The 13953-nt window shown below is 40.6% G+C and overlaps 2 protein-coding genes across 3 annotated transcripts in view; one reads left to right on the forward strand and one right to left on the reverse strand.

Moving 5' to 3' along the window:
• mthfsd (methenyltetrahydrofolate synthetase domain containing) overlaps positions 1-4118 on the forward strand; it is a 7512-nt gene extending 3394 nt beyond the window's left edge. For both annotated transcript variants that reach the window (XM_035652327.1, XM_035652326.1), the window contains exons 7-8: positions 392-517; positions 2081-4118. In XM_035652327.1, the coding sequence (XP_035508220.1) occupies positions 392-517; positions 2081-2818 (864 nt within the window). In that variant the 3' untranslated portion in view covers positions 2819-4118. The remainder of the gene's footprint in view (positions 1-391; positions 518-2080) is intronic.
• A 920-nt stretch (positions 4119-5038) lies between these two features.
• foxf1 (forkhead box F1) lies at positions 5039-9751 on the reverse strand. The gene is made up of 2 exons (XM_035652328.1): positions 8445-9751; positions 5039-7258 (listed from the first exon to the last, which is right to left on the reverse strand). Exons 1-2 carry the CDS (start codon positions 9421-9423, stop codon positions 7095-7097), a joined length of 1143 nt encoding a protein of 380 aa, XP_035508221.1. The 5' UTR covers positions 9424-9751; the 3' UTR covers positions 5039-7094.
• Between the last annotated feature and the right edge of the window lie 4202 nt (positions 9752-13953).

The raw sequence follows: 13953 nt of genomic DNA on the forward strand, positions 1-13953 counted from the left end.
AGCAGTGTAGTTGCAGATTACAATCCCCTCACCTCACCTTCTTGTTCCAAGCGTGTAGGAGAAAGTAGGATGTTTGTGAAACTCACAAAAAATGCAAAAGGCGCTTAGAGCCAGTGTTTGGTTTGACCTTTCTGGGCTACTATAGACACATGGCGGTTCAACATGGCGGCCTCCGAGAAAGAGAACCATTTCCCTCTGTAGAATAAAAACAGCTTATAAGGTTACGAAAACATATTAATTCGATTATACAGTAATGAAAACATACCTATGAATATTATATTCCTAAATGTTACACACTGCCGTCTTAAAATTGTCACAAAAAAATCCTGTTGATCAAACATGATTAATGACTTGTTGTTTGGGTGCTAATTGTGGTATTTTGTGTTTTCAGGTGGTGGACATTCCAGAGGAGTTAATAGAAAGTCACGATCTGACTGTGGACTACATCCTCACACCCACCAGAGTTATTAAAACAAACTGCATGCACCCCAAACCACAGGGAATCATCTGGACCAAGGTAAACTTTTCTTTGCTGTGTCGTACTGTACGGCTTAAATTTTAGGTTATTTATTTTAAGGGTGTTTTATATGATATAAATAGAAAGGGGGAAATTATAGGAAATATCTCTACAACCATTTCAATAATAGCCCAAGCAACCGAACAGTTGATGAGATAAAAATTGAATTTCCACATTAAAATTGTTAAAAAGTAATCTACTCCTTAATTCATTCAATTTGTTACTGATTAAAATTCCAGAGTCTGTGAATATGTAAGATCTTTCCTACTGAGTGTGAACGTGTTAACATCCTTCTAGTGTCAAACTCTGCACGTATATCATTAAGGGTGCTCCGATGGTGCTCCGAGGGTTTTTGAGACTGATCACCGATCACTAGAAGCCGCTTTGGCCGATACCGAGCACCGATCACTGGGTCTATTTAAGCATTACGTTTATAGTGTACGCACACACCTACACATCTGTCTCACACACACCGGTGTGTATTATTCATAAAGTCTGTGTGCAGCTGTAGGAATATCTGTGCTGTAACATTTTAGCTGTAGCCTGGTTCTTGCACACTTAAGCTGACTACAAATCTTTTTGACACTTTAACTGGGTCAAGTATAAACTTACTGTACAGAGAGAGTCTCCTGAGCCCCAACAGAATGTTTAGCCTCTTTGCTTAGTGACACTGCCCTCTAGTGGGCTTTTAATGACACCACACCTCATCAGAGGACACATTCATACTGCTTCTCAATGCAGTTGATTTCTCTGTGCTATAATTGTCACAGTATTAGTCTTTTTGTCTTATTTTCTGTTATTTTAAGTAATAATGATACAATTATTTTATAATAAGCAGTTTTTTTATATACAGTACACAGTACAGTATACAGATATGACAAATACCTACCAGCTGTAAAGCTAGACTGAAAAAACACATTATCTTCTGTCTGTATTTTAATGTAAGTCTTAACTGAGACCTTAAACTGCCCCTGATTTACTGACACTGGCAGAGAGATGTGGTGTGTTTTTCCATCTGATAATTTGTCTTTAATTAGACATGATGGGGACATTATTCTTAACATGTGGAGGGTTTGTGTGTAACCTCTGGGTTCCTTAAGACACACTTGTAAGTAAACAGGACCCAGTGACCTCACTGGCAGGAAGGCCATGTCTGATCATCAAAGGCTCCTCTGCCCAGCCAGCTTGGCTCTGCAGGGGCAGGGGAATGACGGGTCAAACAGGCCAGTGTAAAAACAATAGCTCCGTATATCCTTTACAGGACTGGTCAGCATCAAAGGCTGCCAAGACACTAAAAGGCCCAACAAATCAAGAGAGCAGTCTTTATTTTTAACTGCTTTGGAAGTGAAATATCCTGCTCCTATAAAGATAATTAATGCTATAGCAGGGACTGTAAGCAGGATGGTATAATACTAATTAATTTGTCAGCATTCACTTTGTTATTAATTAAACTCCTCATCTGTAGGTATAGTGCACTGGCTCAGAGCAGGACTATTTGTTTGCTGTGTGTAACAGTCCCTCCCCTTTCAGCCTCACTGAGCCTGTCCAGTTTTGTGTCTTCAGCTGGACACAGAAAAGCTGGAGAGGATCCCCATCCTGAAGAAGCTGCGTGATCTGGAAGAACAGGCTGGAAAGGATGTCACACTGGGGGCGGTGCCTGTTCCAGCAGAGCCCGGTCTGCAGAGTGGTCAACCCAGAAGGCAAACCAGACGGAGGCCAAGGCAAAACATGCAGCAGGATGCTGAGGGGGAATCCAAACAGGAGAAGAGAGCAGAGTCAGAACAGAAAGCCAGACAGCGCCCAGCTCGAGTGAGGAAAGAAAGCAGGGGAGATGGCGGGGGAGGTAAAGAGGGGGAATTCAATGAGAGAGGGAAGGGAAGACGAGGAGGGAACATGAAGGAGAAGGACCCAGAGGAGGCTGTGAGTGAAGTCATGTCTCAACGTAAGCTCCCTCTCAGTGTGACCACAGTTTACCTCGGGGGTATCCCTGCTGGGCTACGTGTTAGTGAGCTGAAAACTGCCCTCAGAGAGAGGGAGGCTGCGCCGCTGAGGCTCACCTGGCAGGGAGCTCAACACAGGGCCTTCCTGGATTACATCGACCCTCAGGCTGCGGAGCAGGCCTTGGAGGCTCTGCAGGATCTCAGTCTGAATGGTCACAGTCTGCAGGCTGAGCTGGCCAAGAGCCAGCGGGGAGGCAGGAGGTCCGGAGAGTCCAATAGGAGACCAGGACCATCAGCAGCTCCAAAAACTAAACCACCACCAGAAACTAAGAGTGACAGCAATGAAATGACTGAACAGTAATACAGGCAATACGCTAAATGACGTTAAATTCCTTAAGGAGAGTTTTTTTTTTAAAATATATATTACCTCTAAAGTGACTGCTAAGGCTAATGAGCTTAATTAAATATTCAAAATATGCAATGGCTGAATCCCAGCATCATAAAACATTTCACTGGAAAAGTGATTTGTACATATCATTTCTCTATACTTAACCACATCTATGTGCCTTGTTTATTCACACACACCTGCTGGTCTGTGTGTCCTGAGAGCCTTCATTCTTTGAAGGCGTTTTTTGAGAACTTCTTTGAGATAGATGTAGACTTTTATTAAAATATAAGTAAATTAAAAAAATAAAAGTGTTCAGTACTCCACCAAGAAACACATTTTTTTTAGACCTGATGAAGTTAGTTATCTCAAAAACTAAGGCCATGGGCCAAAGAAGATCTGTTTTTGTTACAGATAGCGCCACCATGTGGTCATTTAATCAGCTCATACAATCCTGATGAGTCCTGAGCCATTAAGCCTAGTAGAACAACAATAAATAATATTATATAAATAATAAATTCCTTGCTCTAACATGTATGTATCCATATAACCTAGGCCACACTAATGTTTGACCACACAGACCCTTTTTAATTTTTTTCTTTTTTTTTTTTTTTACAAAACACATTTTCACCACTTCACAAAAAATAAAAATATAACTTTTTTTTTTACACTTAAAAACATTATTATAGTCTATTCTATTGCCAAATTGTGAAATGGATGTGACATAAATTGCCATAAATCATGAGCAGTTTCAACCACATTTGGAAGACGTGAACATATCCCCAATTGTTAGGCTATTTTGAATACAGACAACAGAAATTAAAGCCATAATTTAGTCGTGATGATCCTGACTTAGTTGAAAATTTTCACAATACATCCTTGCACATAACCCAGAAATTAGGTATTTTCTAAAAATCAACGTGATTGTTTATCAGTGTGTTTTGACTAAGATCTGGATTTATTTTATTTATATTTATTTATTTAAAAACAACATATTTATAGGTTTGTGCAACCTCATTGGAGCTTTGCTTTTTGATTTCTTAAGTTCTTTTTTTTTCATAATATTTTGAAAATAGACATTGTACATTCAAACAGTGATATTTGTACCTCCTTATTGATGAAACCATGTATTCTGTCTGGTTGAGTCAGGTGATATGAGGCCAGCCTCACTATTTAACGGATAAGATTTGCTACCGTGCCTGAAAAAAACTCTTGTAGTGTTAAAGGATCTGTTTGTAAAATGTTATAACATTCTCTACTAAAACGTTTGACTGTACTGGTTATGGCGTAGTGTCTTATTTTTTTTTATTTTTAAACAAAACAAACAAAACAAATATATGAGGGATCTTCACACCATTTTTCAGCATTTAAGAAATTACCCTGATTTTGATTTTTGAAAACTGCAAACTTTGGGAAACAAATCCAACTCGTACTGTTGTTGTCCAGTTGTGGCAAAGCCTGATACCCCTCAAACTATCCTCACTAATAACACAGATTGTTCTGCTGAAGAGACAGTAATTAAAGGACAAAAGTTAAACTTCATATTTCATATTTTACAAAACTCGGAAGAGCTGATACATCAGACAAATCTATCTGCTGTAATACTAATAGTAATAGTTGGTTTTCAAAACAAATGAGAGATTAACCCACATTGAAACAGATTCATACACCAGTCATCCAGATTTAACCTGCATCTTGTGCCTGATAATGTTCTGTGTTTCTGCACCGACTATTACCTGGTAACTGATCACTCTGTGTGTCAGTGTGCACTACCAGACAAGTGTCCTGTTTTCACTGAAGTCTTTATTGTATTGAGACACAAGCACACAGCATGTCTGTCTGCACAGAGCAGGCCTCTGGCTTTTTATGGAGCTGTCATCCAGGCCTGGCGAGGGAACAGCTGTGGAGCCCCATCTCACTCCCTCAGCCCTGCTAAAGCACTGAACCTCACAAAATGTCATCAGTTTGTAAATGCGCTGTTCAACTGCTGTTGAGTCTTCTTATCCCTGTGCTCGGTGGCATTTTACTTGGGTTCAGTCGGTGGTCATGTTGTGAGATTTCAAAGCTACACAAGTATTAAAACAGCGTGTTTACGGGCTGAATTACAAATGTATGTGTGCGCACACGCCTCAACAGCATTACTGAAGTAGAAGACATCTTAAGTTACAATTCACTCAGGAGAGGTGTGCAGTATGTAGATTGCTGTTCACCATGTTTTTGTACATTGGAAGCCCCTGTTCTTATTTTCAACATCACATAATTATCTGAAACTAAAAGAATTTCATATTCTTAGTAGCTGGTAATACTAGCAGTTATGATTTTTGCAACTGCTATAATAAACAAATAATAAGGAATCTGATGAAGAGCATTTAGGGAAACTGGCTCATGTGCCTTCTATAAGGAGTGACTGTAGTATTTCCATGGTGTGATAAGACATTCACATATTAATTTGTGCATTTTTCATTGCATCTTATTCCTGTGCCTCTGCAGTACATTTTTATGTAATATTTTAGACGTAAGTGTTTTTAAGAGGACAAACCTTTGCTTTTGCCTTTTGCGCATCCGCTCACATTTAATGTTACACCCAATTTTCCTCTTTGTAAGTTGTTAGTTTGGGATTTATATTTTCTTAAAATCCATTCTTTGTGTGGGTTTTCAAAAAGTGTCTGTATCTTTGACCCCTGTGTTATTCGGCAGAAACATCTTTTGGAGAAAATGCATTTTTTGGAGCTGCAGGTTTTCACCCTGTAACCAAACACGGGTGAAATTTCTGCCTCTCATTTGTTACGCCTTAATTGCTGCGAACACTCTCCTTACATAGAGGGCATAATACGATTGACTTTCAAAACCATTTATTTAAATCTATAATCAATTATTTATTGTTTTGTGGAAAATCAGATTTGTTAATTTAACGTCAGTTTACAATAACAGGCATGAGCTGCTGCTGCCAGATGGACACTGGAGACGCAGTTTGGATATTTTCTATAACCTTTCTGCAGTACTGCTGTAGTACTATAGTGTGGATGTTATATGCGTATTGTGCTTTAAATTGTTGGCTTCACTATCACCAAATATTATATATTGTATGTAATACTGACATGAAGTCAGTTTATCCCCCTTATTAGTTTAATGAATTCATTGAAATGTTGTTGAATTATTATCAATATTGTGGTATTTCAGGAAAAAGCGGAAATTGCCTCACTCGTTGTGTAGGCTATTGCAAATTTTGGTTGATTGTGTAATACTGCTCACCGACTTCAGATCTACACAGGTATTTGTTTGCAGTGTCCCAAAAATGTCCCATCAATTATGGGTGTGTCATGAAATCGAAATATGTCTTTTTTTTTGTGGATTTAGGCTTAACTAGCCCAACAGATATATTTTATTTCTTACAAATGATTTGTTATAATATAGCCTAAAGAGCAGCCCTCATTGATGGACCCTTGCTAATTTTCCTAACAATATATAAGTATACAGTGCTGAAAGTAATGGTCTACATATATCTAACACAAACGACATAACAGTGCTTACATTATATCCTCAATTTTCATTTTAAAACAAATAACAAGCGTTCTGACAAATATTGCCAATAAAGCATATACCTCCTTGGCCAATTCGCCTGAAATTAAAATATGTAGGCCTACAGAATAAATAAAAAGCTGCGCTTATAGGCTATTCAAAAAGTGCCTTCATCATTTTTACACAGTATATGGACATATATATACAATGTCCATAATTGTTCATTTTGAAATTCAACGCTGGTATGAAAGTCCAAAAAAAAAGAGCCTCAGTCTAATTTGTCAAAGAAAAGAAAAGTAAAAACTTAGAAACTTAGACGTGTGCATTTTTTACATTGGCCTACTTTAACAAGAAGAATAAACATGAACAAAAGTGTGAAGTGGTAGTCATCCGCTCTGCAGGACTAAGTACCAAACAGCAGCAGGGTTTCATACAGCCAGTCTTTACCCGCTGGTCGATGTTGATGGCATGACAAAGTTTGTATTATTATATATTATTATTATGTGGTTGCTTTTGTGATTGGCCTGTCTCCGTGTCTTTGTCGCTGATGTGTAAAAAACAGTACAGAAAAGTAGTCCGGTCTACTTGAAGCAGTGAGCACTCATCAGGGCCGGGGCAGGCCTCTGTCTCTCAGTGGTTATTTACTCGGTTGTTCTCCTTTCACTTCACTCTGCTGCGTGGCTCAAGTCTGTGACACCGTCCCTCTGGTCTGCAGATTGTCCGTGTGGAGGCATCACATGACGCAGGGCTTGATGTCCTGGTAGGCGACCTGTTGGTGGTGGTAGTACGAGCCGCTGCTCGGTGAGTGCATCGCCGAGGACGTCATGGCGTTGAACGAGAAGACGAACTCCTTTCGGTCACACATGCTTGGAGACTGGGAATGGTACCGAGGAATACCTGCGTAAAGGTGTTTTAAAAGAAGGATTAAAAACAGGGAAGATCTGGAATGCCACAAGGAGGTTTAATGAGACTTTGACAGTTTCTAAGATTGTTGTTTGAAGCTCAGGCTTTAACTTTTAATTAATTGTTACCACTGTAATCCATGATCGACATCTCCTCTTGGAGCTTTGACTTTGGATTTTTGGATCCATTAGTAATAAAACACGTCTTACATAAAAATAAAATGTATAATAATAACAATAATAATAATAATAATAATAGGCCTAATATTTGTTGTAGTAACTTGACAACTATGTTAAATTAAGTGGGGGACCCTAACCGATACTAGTGTTTTTCCACACCTCTCCAGCCATATTTTATTGTAAAAGGACGCCCTATATAGAACATTTTCTATAAAATTAATAATTATACGCCTATTTTAGAAATAAATGGTGTGTTTAATTTGTACAGTCAGGATGTGGAGTTTTATTAACTCGGAAAAGGCTGCGTGTGTATATTCCTCATAGACCCGCAGTCCATTTAGCAAGCACGATTAAGATTGTCAGGAGGGAGAGGCGGGCTTGCAGGGCTAATTGACAGTGGCCCTCTCGCACGCCAGTCCCGGAGGACTCGGGGCCTCAGGGCAAGGCAGGCTGGTCCTAACCGCGCTTGTTTTTTCTTGCCCGGAGATTGGCACGTCTCTAAACTGACTCTCCTTATTTAGTATTTTAAAAAAAAAATCATTTCCAGAAACTATATCTGGGCTTTATTTTGTATTGTGTTTAATTGAGAGCAGCAGGACAGTGAGCAAGCGTAATTTGCGTGGGAGAAAATGCGTGGTTTCTTTTTGTTGCATAACATTTCCTCAATGGCCTTGATTTGATTTCTTCTTCCGTTATGTGCAATGGAGATACGCTTGTGTTTAGTTACTGAGAAATAAATACAGCGATATTCAAATGAGGTAATGTGAGGCTGCTCAATATTTCCATGAGGTCCACGTTTGGCATAAAACCATACACATCTGTGAACCACCAGGCTTGACCCTGTGCAGAAAATATTATTTAGACCATCTAGAAATTCAATGGTTTGTTCATTGTATTCCTGTATCATCCTATAATTGAACTATTTTTCCCCTCCAGCAAAATCAGCTACAGTTTTTAAGTAACATAGATGAATTTAGAGTGAAATAATACATTGAGCTTACCTTGTAAATCTGTAGTACTGTGCCCGTTCTGGTGCAGGTACGATTGGTCTAGTGAATGTGTGGGCAAGCTTGGCTGCAGCGGGTTTGCCCCTGGATTACAGGGAGACAGAGGCTGCTGCTTTATGTAGGAGGCCCCGTTATTGAGCGAGGCCGAGGGTGCAGGAGCCCACGCCGAGGCTGAGCTCGAGTAGACGGGGTGAGGCTCCATGACTCCCCCGCTGGTGAGCAGAGGAGAGGCGGAATTGTCGTGGTGGGGATAATCACTCCCAGTGGATCCTGTACAACTTCCCATGTAGGAATGTCCACTGTTGGTCGACAAGTGTGACATGGTGTGCCCGGACAGACCCATCCCCTCCATGTTACCTGCCAAGTGTCCATTCATCATCCCAATCCCGCTGTCCAGAGACAAGCTGTTGGGCGGACAGGATAGGCCCCCGCCGCTCCCCTGGAAGTTGTAGGACTCGGGGATGTGGTTGAATCCCAGGCCGTTCATCATGCTGTACATCGGCTTCAGCGCCTGGCACTTGCGCCTAAAACCCCTGGGTCTCCTTCTGAAGGAGCCTTCCTCGAACATAAACTCACTAGCCGGGTCGATAGTCCAGTAGTGGCCCTTCCCTGGCCGGCCGAGGCCCTTGGGCAGCTTTATGAAGCACTCGTTCAGGGACAAGTTGTGACGCACGGAGTTCTTCCATCCCTGGTACGAGCCCCTGAAAAACGGGAAGCGGCTCTGCAAGAACTGGTATATTTCACTCAGCGTCAGGCGCTTCGTTGGAGAGCTCTGGATAGCCATGACTATTAAAGCTATGTATGAATACGGGGGTTTCTCTGGTCTGCGGATCCCTGCGTTTGTCTTTTTGGTTTTCGTTGTGGAGGAGGCGGTTTCCATCACCGCCGTCTGTCCGTGCGGCTTCTCCGGAGCAGACATCGGGCTGCTCTGAGCAGGAGTCTGCGCTGGGGGCTGCTGGACCTCTGCCGTCATGAGTTAAATTTAGTCTTCGAGATGACAAAACGAAAACGGTTGATTTCCACCTTTCCGCCTATAAACACTACAAAGCTGAATACGAATTCGCTGACATAAAGAGCCAAAAAAAAAGTAGGCAAACTGGAGACAAACTTAACACACGAGCCAAAGACGAGACTGTCTTCTTCCTTTCGATTCAGTCCTGCAGCAGTCTGAAGCCGAACCGTCTTGTACGCAACGTCCGAATAGGATGAGGAGCAGAACAGGAGCCGCTTTCCACTTCAGTTGGTGTGTTGTCGTGCGTCCGAGGAGCTCACTTTTTACTTATCTGTTGCCATCAGCGCATTGGAAGCTGGATGTCTTGGCCATCCTAATGTTGGGACCCGCCCAGTTCCCTCCTACTCCAGTGGTGGGCTGCAAGCATGCACATCTGTGTGCGTTCACTTTTCAGCGAAATGTTTTTTTCCCCTTTCTTACACTGAAATAGGGAATGTATCTCCCATACAGCCTGTAATAACCTATGTGCTATTATATGCTGAACTGGCTTCAAATGGCTTATAATACTCTAGGCCTATATTACATGACCACATAGTGATAGTAACTATACTGAATATGGCCTTTAGATTTCATTGCCTCCTTAACTAATATGACTTTATTTTATTTTGATTCTTATTTTCAACACTGAATATTGTGATAGTTTACATCATAAACCTGCTGTAGAAATAGCACCTCTCCATTCCATGATTGATGCACCAGCACGGCAAATAGGTCATGCCTCTATTCTTATTAAACATCTGAAATATTTAATAAAACATTTTTACTATATCGAAAGCATTTACCAGAGAACGTGCCCCTCATATTCTAAACCACCCTCCTGATTTCTGTAAAAGATAGACAGGAACATGGGCAGGATGTTTATACAGCAAAATGTAAACATTTTCCCTGGCCTTCTTTAAATAAAAAATCAAGCAAAAGCCCCGTTTAGATCAGCTAATACTCAATCTGATGCGATATGCCCGTCTGTTCGCAGCGTCTTGTGATGTTGGACGTTTTTACACATGAATATTGTTTGTGTAATGCAGTCATAATATTTACGCAGGGACGCGGGAGGAGTGAGGTGGAAGCTCTGCCGAACTATGAGCACAGAAACTCGGACGGGGACTTGAAGATCGACTCCTGCAGGCAGTTTACCATCGAATGATCCAGGAATTAAGGTAAAGTGGATTTAACACCTTAAAGTCAAAATATCCACAGCAGAACTGTGGCCGCTCTAAATTTGGTGCCACAGTGGAAAAAAACCTGAGACGATTAGTTTATTTTATGTGACACAATATCTTGTAGGATAATTAGAACAACGGAGCCTAAATTATGCCTTAAGCTCTACAGAATGTTTTTGCTTTAACCGAGTTGTAATTCACTCAGAAGAAGACGCGCAACAGTTTGTTTATCTCTTTGTGTTTCTAAGTCGAGAAGCTTAATTTTACTGCCTTTTATGCAGCTGTGAGCGAGAGTTACTGAAAGACGATCAGTCTATAACCTAAAACTGTTGACAGTAGGTTGCTTATTGTTCCCTGGAGATCTCGATAGCTGCAGCCTACAACCTTTTGCCTCTCCGTGGGTTCTGGTAGTTGAGCTCGTTGTGCTTCTGGTCTCTGCCTGGCGTTACTGTTTCTTGTGGATGCTTATGACGACTGTTGGTTTTGACACAATGGAAAATAACACCGGGGGAAATAGTGGATGAACATATTTGCAATTTTTGCCCTGCATGTGCGTAAAATGCAGACATTGTTTGGAGACTTTGTTGCCTGTGCGTAAATGTCACCAGCAGCTCCTTTTTTTCTATTAAATAATGTGCCAGCATGTTTAGAAGTCTAATTTTAGGAAACATATTTAAATGAATTTTCTTTGTATAGCAGAAATATGAAATGCTTTAATTGATGTATAACGGAACTGCCCAGTCCCGGAGCCGCTACCTTTTTTTTTTGTTTTGTTCCAGGCGGTTTGCCACATGGGAAAGCGAGAAAACAATTCATTGTCAAATTTTCATTGTCAACCCAAAGGTGACCGGTGTGCCACTGTTAGTATGTGCTGTTGCAGAGGAGATTTAAACCCATGGATAAATGAATGTAAGTATTGTTTTAACCGATGCCTGCTCGGCCACTCGCCTGGAGTGAAGGCCACACATTTATCAGCATAGCGGACCACCCAGCGCGCACCAGGGGCAGGCGCGCTCCCGTCCTCTCTCTGCCCACTGCATTTAATTACCGCTGATGACTTCATTCCATTAGGGCGCTTTTTTTCTCAGACGCTCATTCGCCCCATGTCATGTTATTCTTTCTTTGTTATGTATAGGCCTACATATATATATTTTTTAACTTGCATGTCTATCCAAAGCCAGTCCGTGGTTAAATGTTTACTCAACCCATCAGTGTTGGATGGTGATGCGCTACTCCCCACAGCATTCTTCTTTAACCAGTAAAAAGCTAATATATATATATATATTTAGGATATTATGGAAGTTTAATATTCAATATTGACATTACGGTAATCAATCGGAAATAAAAAAGTATTCTAATATAATAATGTACATCATCAAAAATCTTTTTTTTTTTTAAATAAATCCACAATTTAAGAATATTTTACTCCTTCAGAGGAAATAGCTGCTATAACAGCGTCGGTGGCAGGTTATGTTCGTCATTACTGAGGCTGGAGTCCCTGTATGTCAGAGCTTCCCTGTTGCTCCTTCGCAGACGAAGTCATGCACTTTTCCATGACGTCCCATCATGAAATATTTGACAGCGCTGCATCCTCAGGAATGCTCGGCCACTTAGGTGGAGGTACACCGCAGAGTGCACAGTCCTGACAGGCTTTCCGGACTGTCTTACCGTTATTTAGTGCACTGAAACCAATTATGGACCCTTTTAAAAATCGGGTTGTTGCAAAGCTTTGCCCAAATGTACATAAAAATGGTTTCTCACTGGTTAGAGTCCCACTTTAGTCAACCTAAACCCTTGTACGATGGCACACTACCACATCCACAGACCTAGAATATATAATTTAGGCCTTTCTTTTCTACAACCTGGACTTTATTGTCAGACACAATATTGTAATATTGACAGTACGTTCAGCTTAGTTGTGACGCTTTTAGATTTTCTGTGTTCTCCCAGATCCAGACACTAAAGGCCACACTGTGCTACATCATCTGAGCAAGTCACGATATGGCTCACTACAAAATTAATGAGTATTCATACCAATTAGGCAAATAGACCCGGCAGATTAGATCCAACAGCTGCAGCAGTCAGAAGGATAATTTGACTTGGCTCCACGGACACAGATTAAACTCTTGGGGAGATGAGGCTCAGATCAATGAGACTCAGAGAATGATTAACTGTTACAACGTACGAATTGATTTTTCTTTACAAACGATTATCTTTGAGAAATAAACCAGTTTCTCTCCCCGGCGGTGAAAGAGGGCCGCAGAGGGTCACCGAGAGGCCGCAGGGACTTTGTTTGGAGGACATTGAGACAGAGTGATCGATCTACTGGCCGTAAGTTCATCTGCCTTGAACTTGAATCAGGTTTTGAAGCAGTACTTAGGCCAACATGCGGGAATCACACAGTCTGTTTTAGTATAGAGCAAACAACTTAAACCTAAATTAAAATGTTCAACGTCTCTGTACTACACGTGGTAAAGCTTTGGACATCATGTGGAGCTTTTAGAAAAACAATAACATTATTTGAAATCAATAAATAGATCCATACAGTTTCAAAATCCCATAAAAGTTCAAAAGCTGAAATACATGAATATTGCGGATTTGTTTTTACAATAACATTTAAATATTACTCTGAGGGCCTGAAAATGGTTCGGAGTTTGACAGCAGAATTTCTGATAACATACAGGTTTCTTTGATTTTATTTATTTTATTTTCTCATGTCATGTGGGAATAAACGTGTAAAAGACAAGCCTGTAAATAATGTAACTCGTTGCACAAATACAAGTGGCATGCTGTCAGCTTTACGCAGAATTACTGAAGATATTTTTGCGCTTTAGAAAATAAACTTGTGCTGCAGCATCTTGTCTTTATATTACAGAATCTCTGAAATAAACAAAAGTTCTGTTTATATATTATTTTACTCTTGTTTTTATTTACATTAATTGTATAAATAAAAATGTCTATGATGAAACTATTATATAAAATTATTTGAATTACACATTTTAAGTGCACACGAGACTTTTTACTCTCTCCGACTTTTTGATTTTAAGATGCATCCTAATTGGTTTCCTGGCTCTTTGTCTCTGCAGTGTCGCCTCTTTTTCACTCATTGTCGCTTTAATTGAAAACAGTGTAATGTCGAGGTGGGTACCCCTTCATCACTTTCCCTGCGCTGTAGGTGGCCGTGTATATTTTCGTTTAAGTGGTGTTTATGTGAACGAGAAAGGACGGGATTGCTAGCAGACCTCTGATTGCGCGCATTGGGTCTCTACATGGATTTGAAGTGTATTTGATGGGCACCACCCTCTCAGTAATCAGCTGCAGCAGAAGTGCG

Source organism: Morone saxatilis, unplaced genomic scaffold, assembly GCF_004916995.1.
Source record: "Morone saxatilis isolate NCDOM2014 unplaced genomic scaffold, NCSU_SB_2.0 Contig11, whole genome shotgun sequence".
NCBI classification, from domain to species: domain Eukaryota; kingdom Metazoa; phylum Chordata; class Actinopteri; family Moronidae; genus Morone; species Morone saxatilis.

Coding starts and splice junctions, on each gene's coding strand:
- foxf1 (XM_035652328.1), bottom strand. CDS start 9,423: ATGACGGCAGAGGTCCAGCAGCCCCCAGCGCAGACTCCTGCTCAGAGC. Junction 7,259..8,444: donor CAGTACTACAGATTTACAAG/GTAAGCTCAATG, acceptor ACCTTTACGCAG/GTATTCCTCGGTACCATTCC.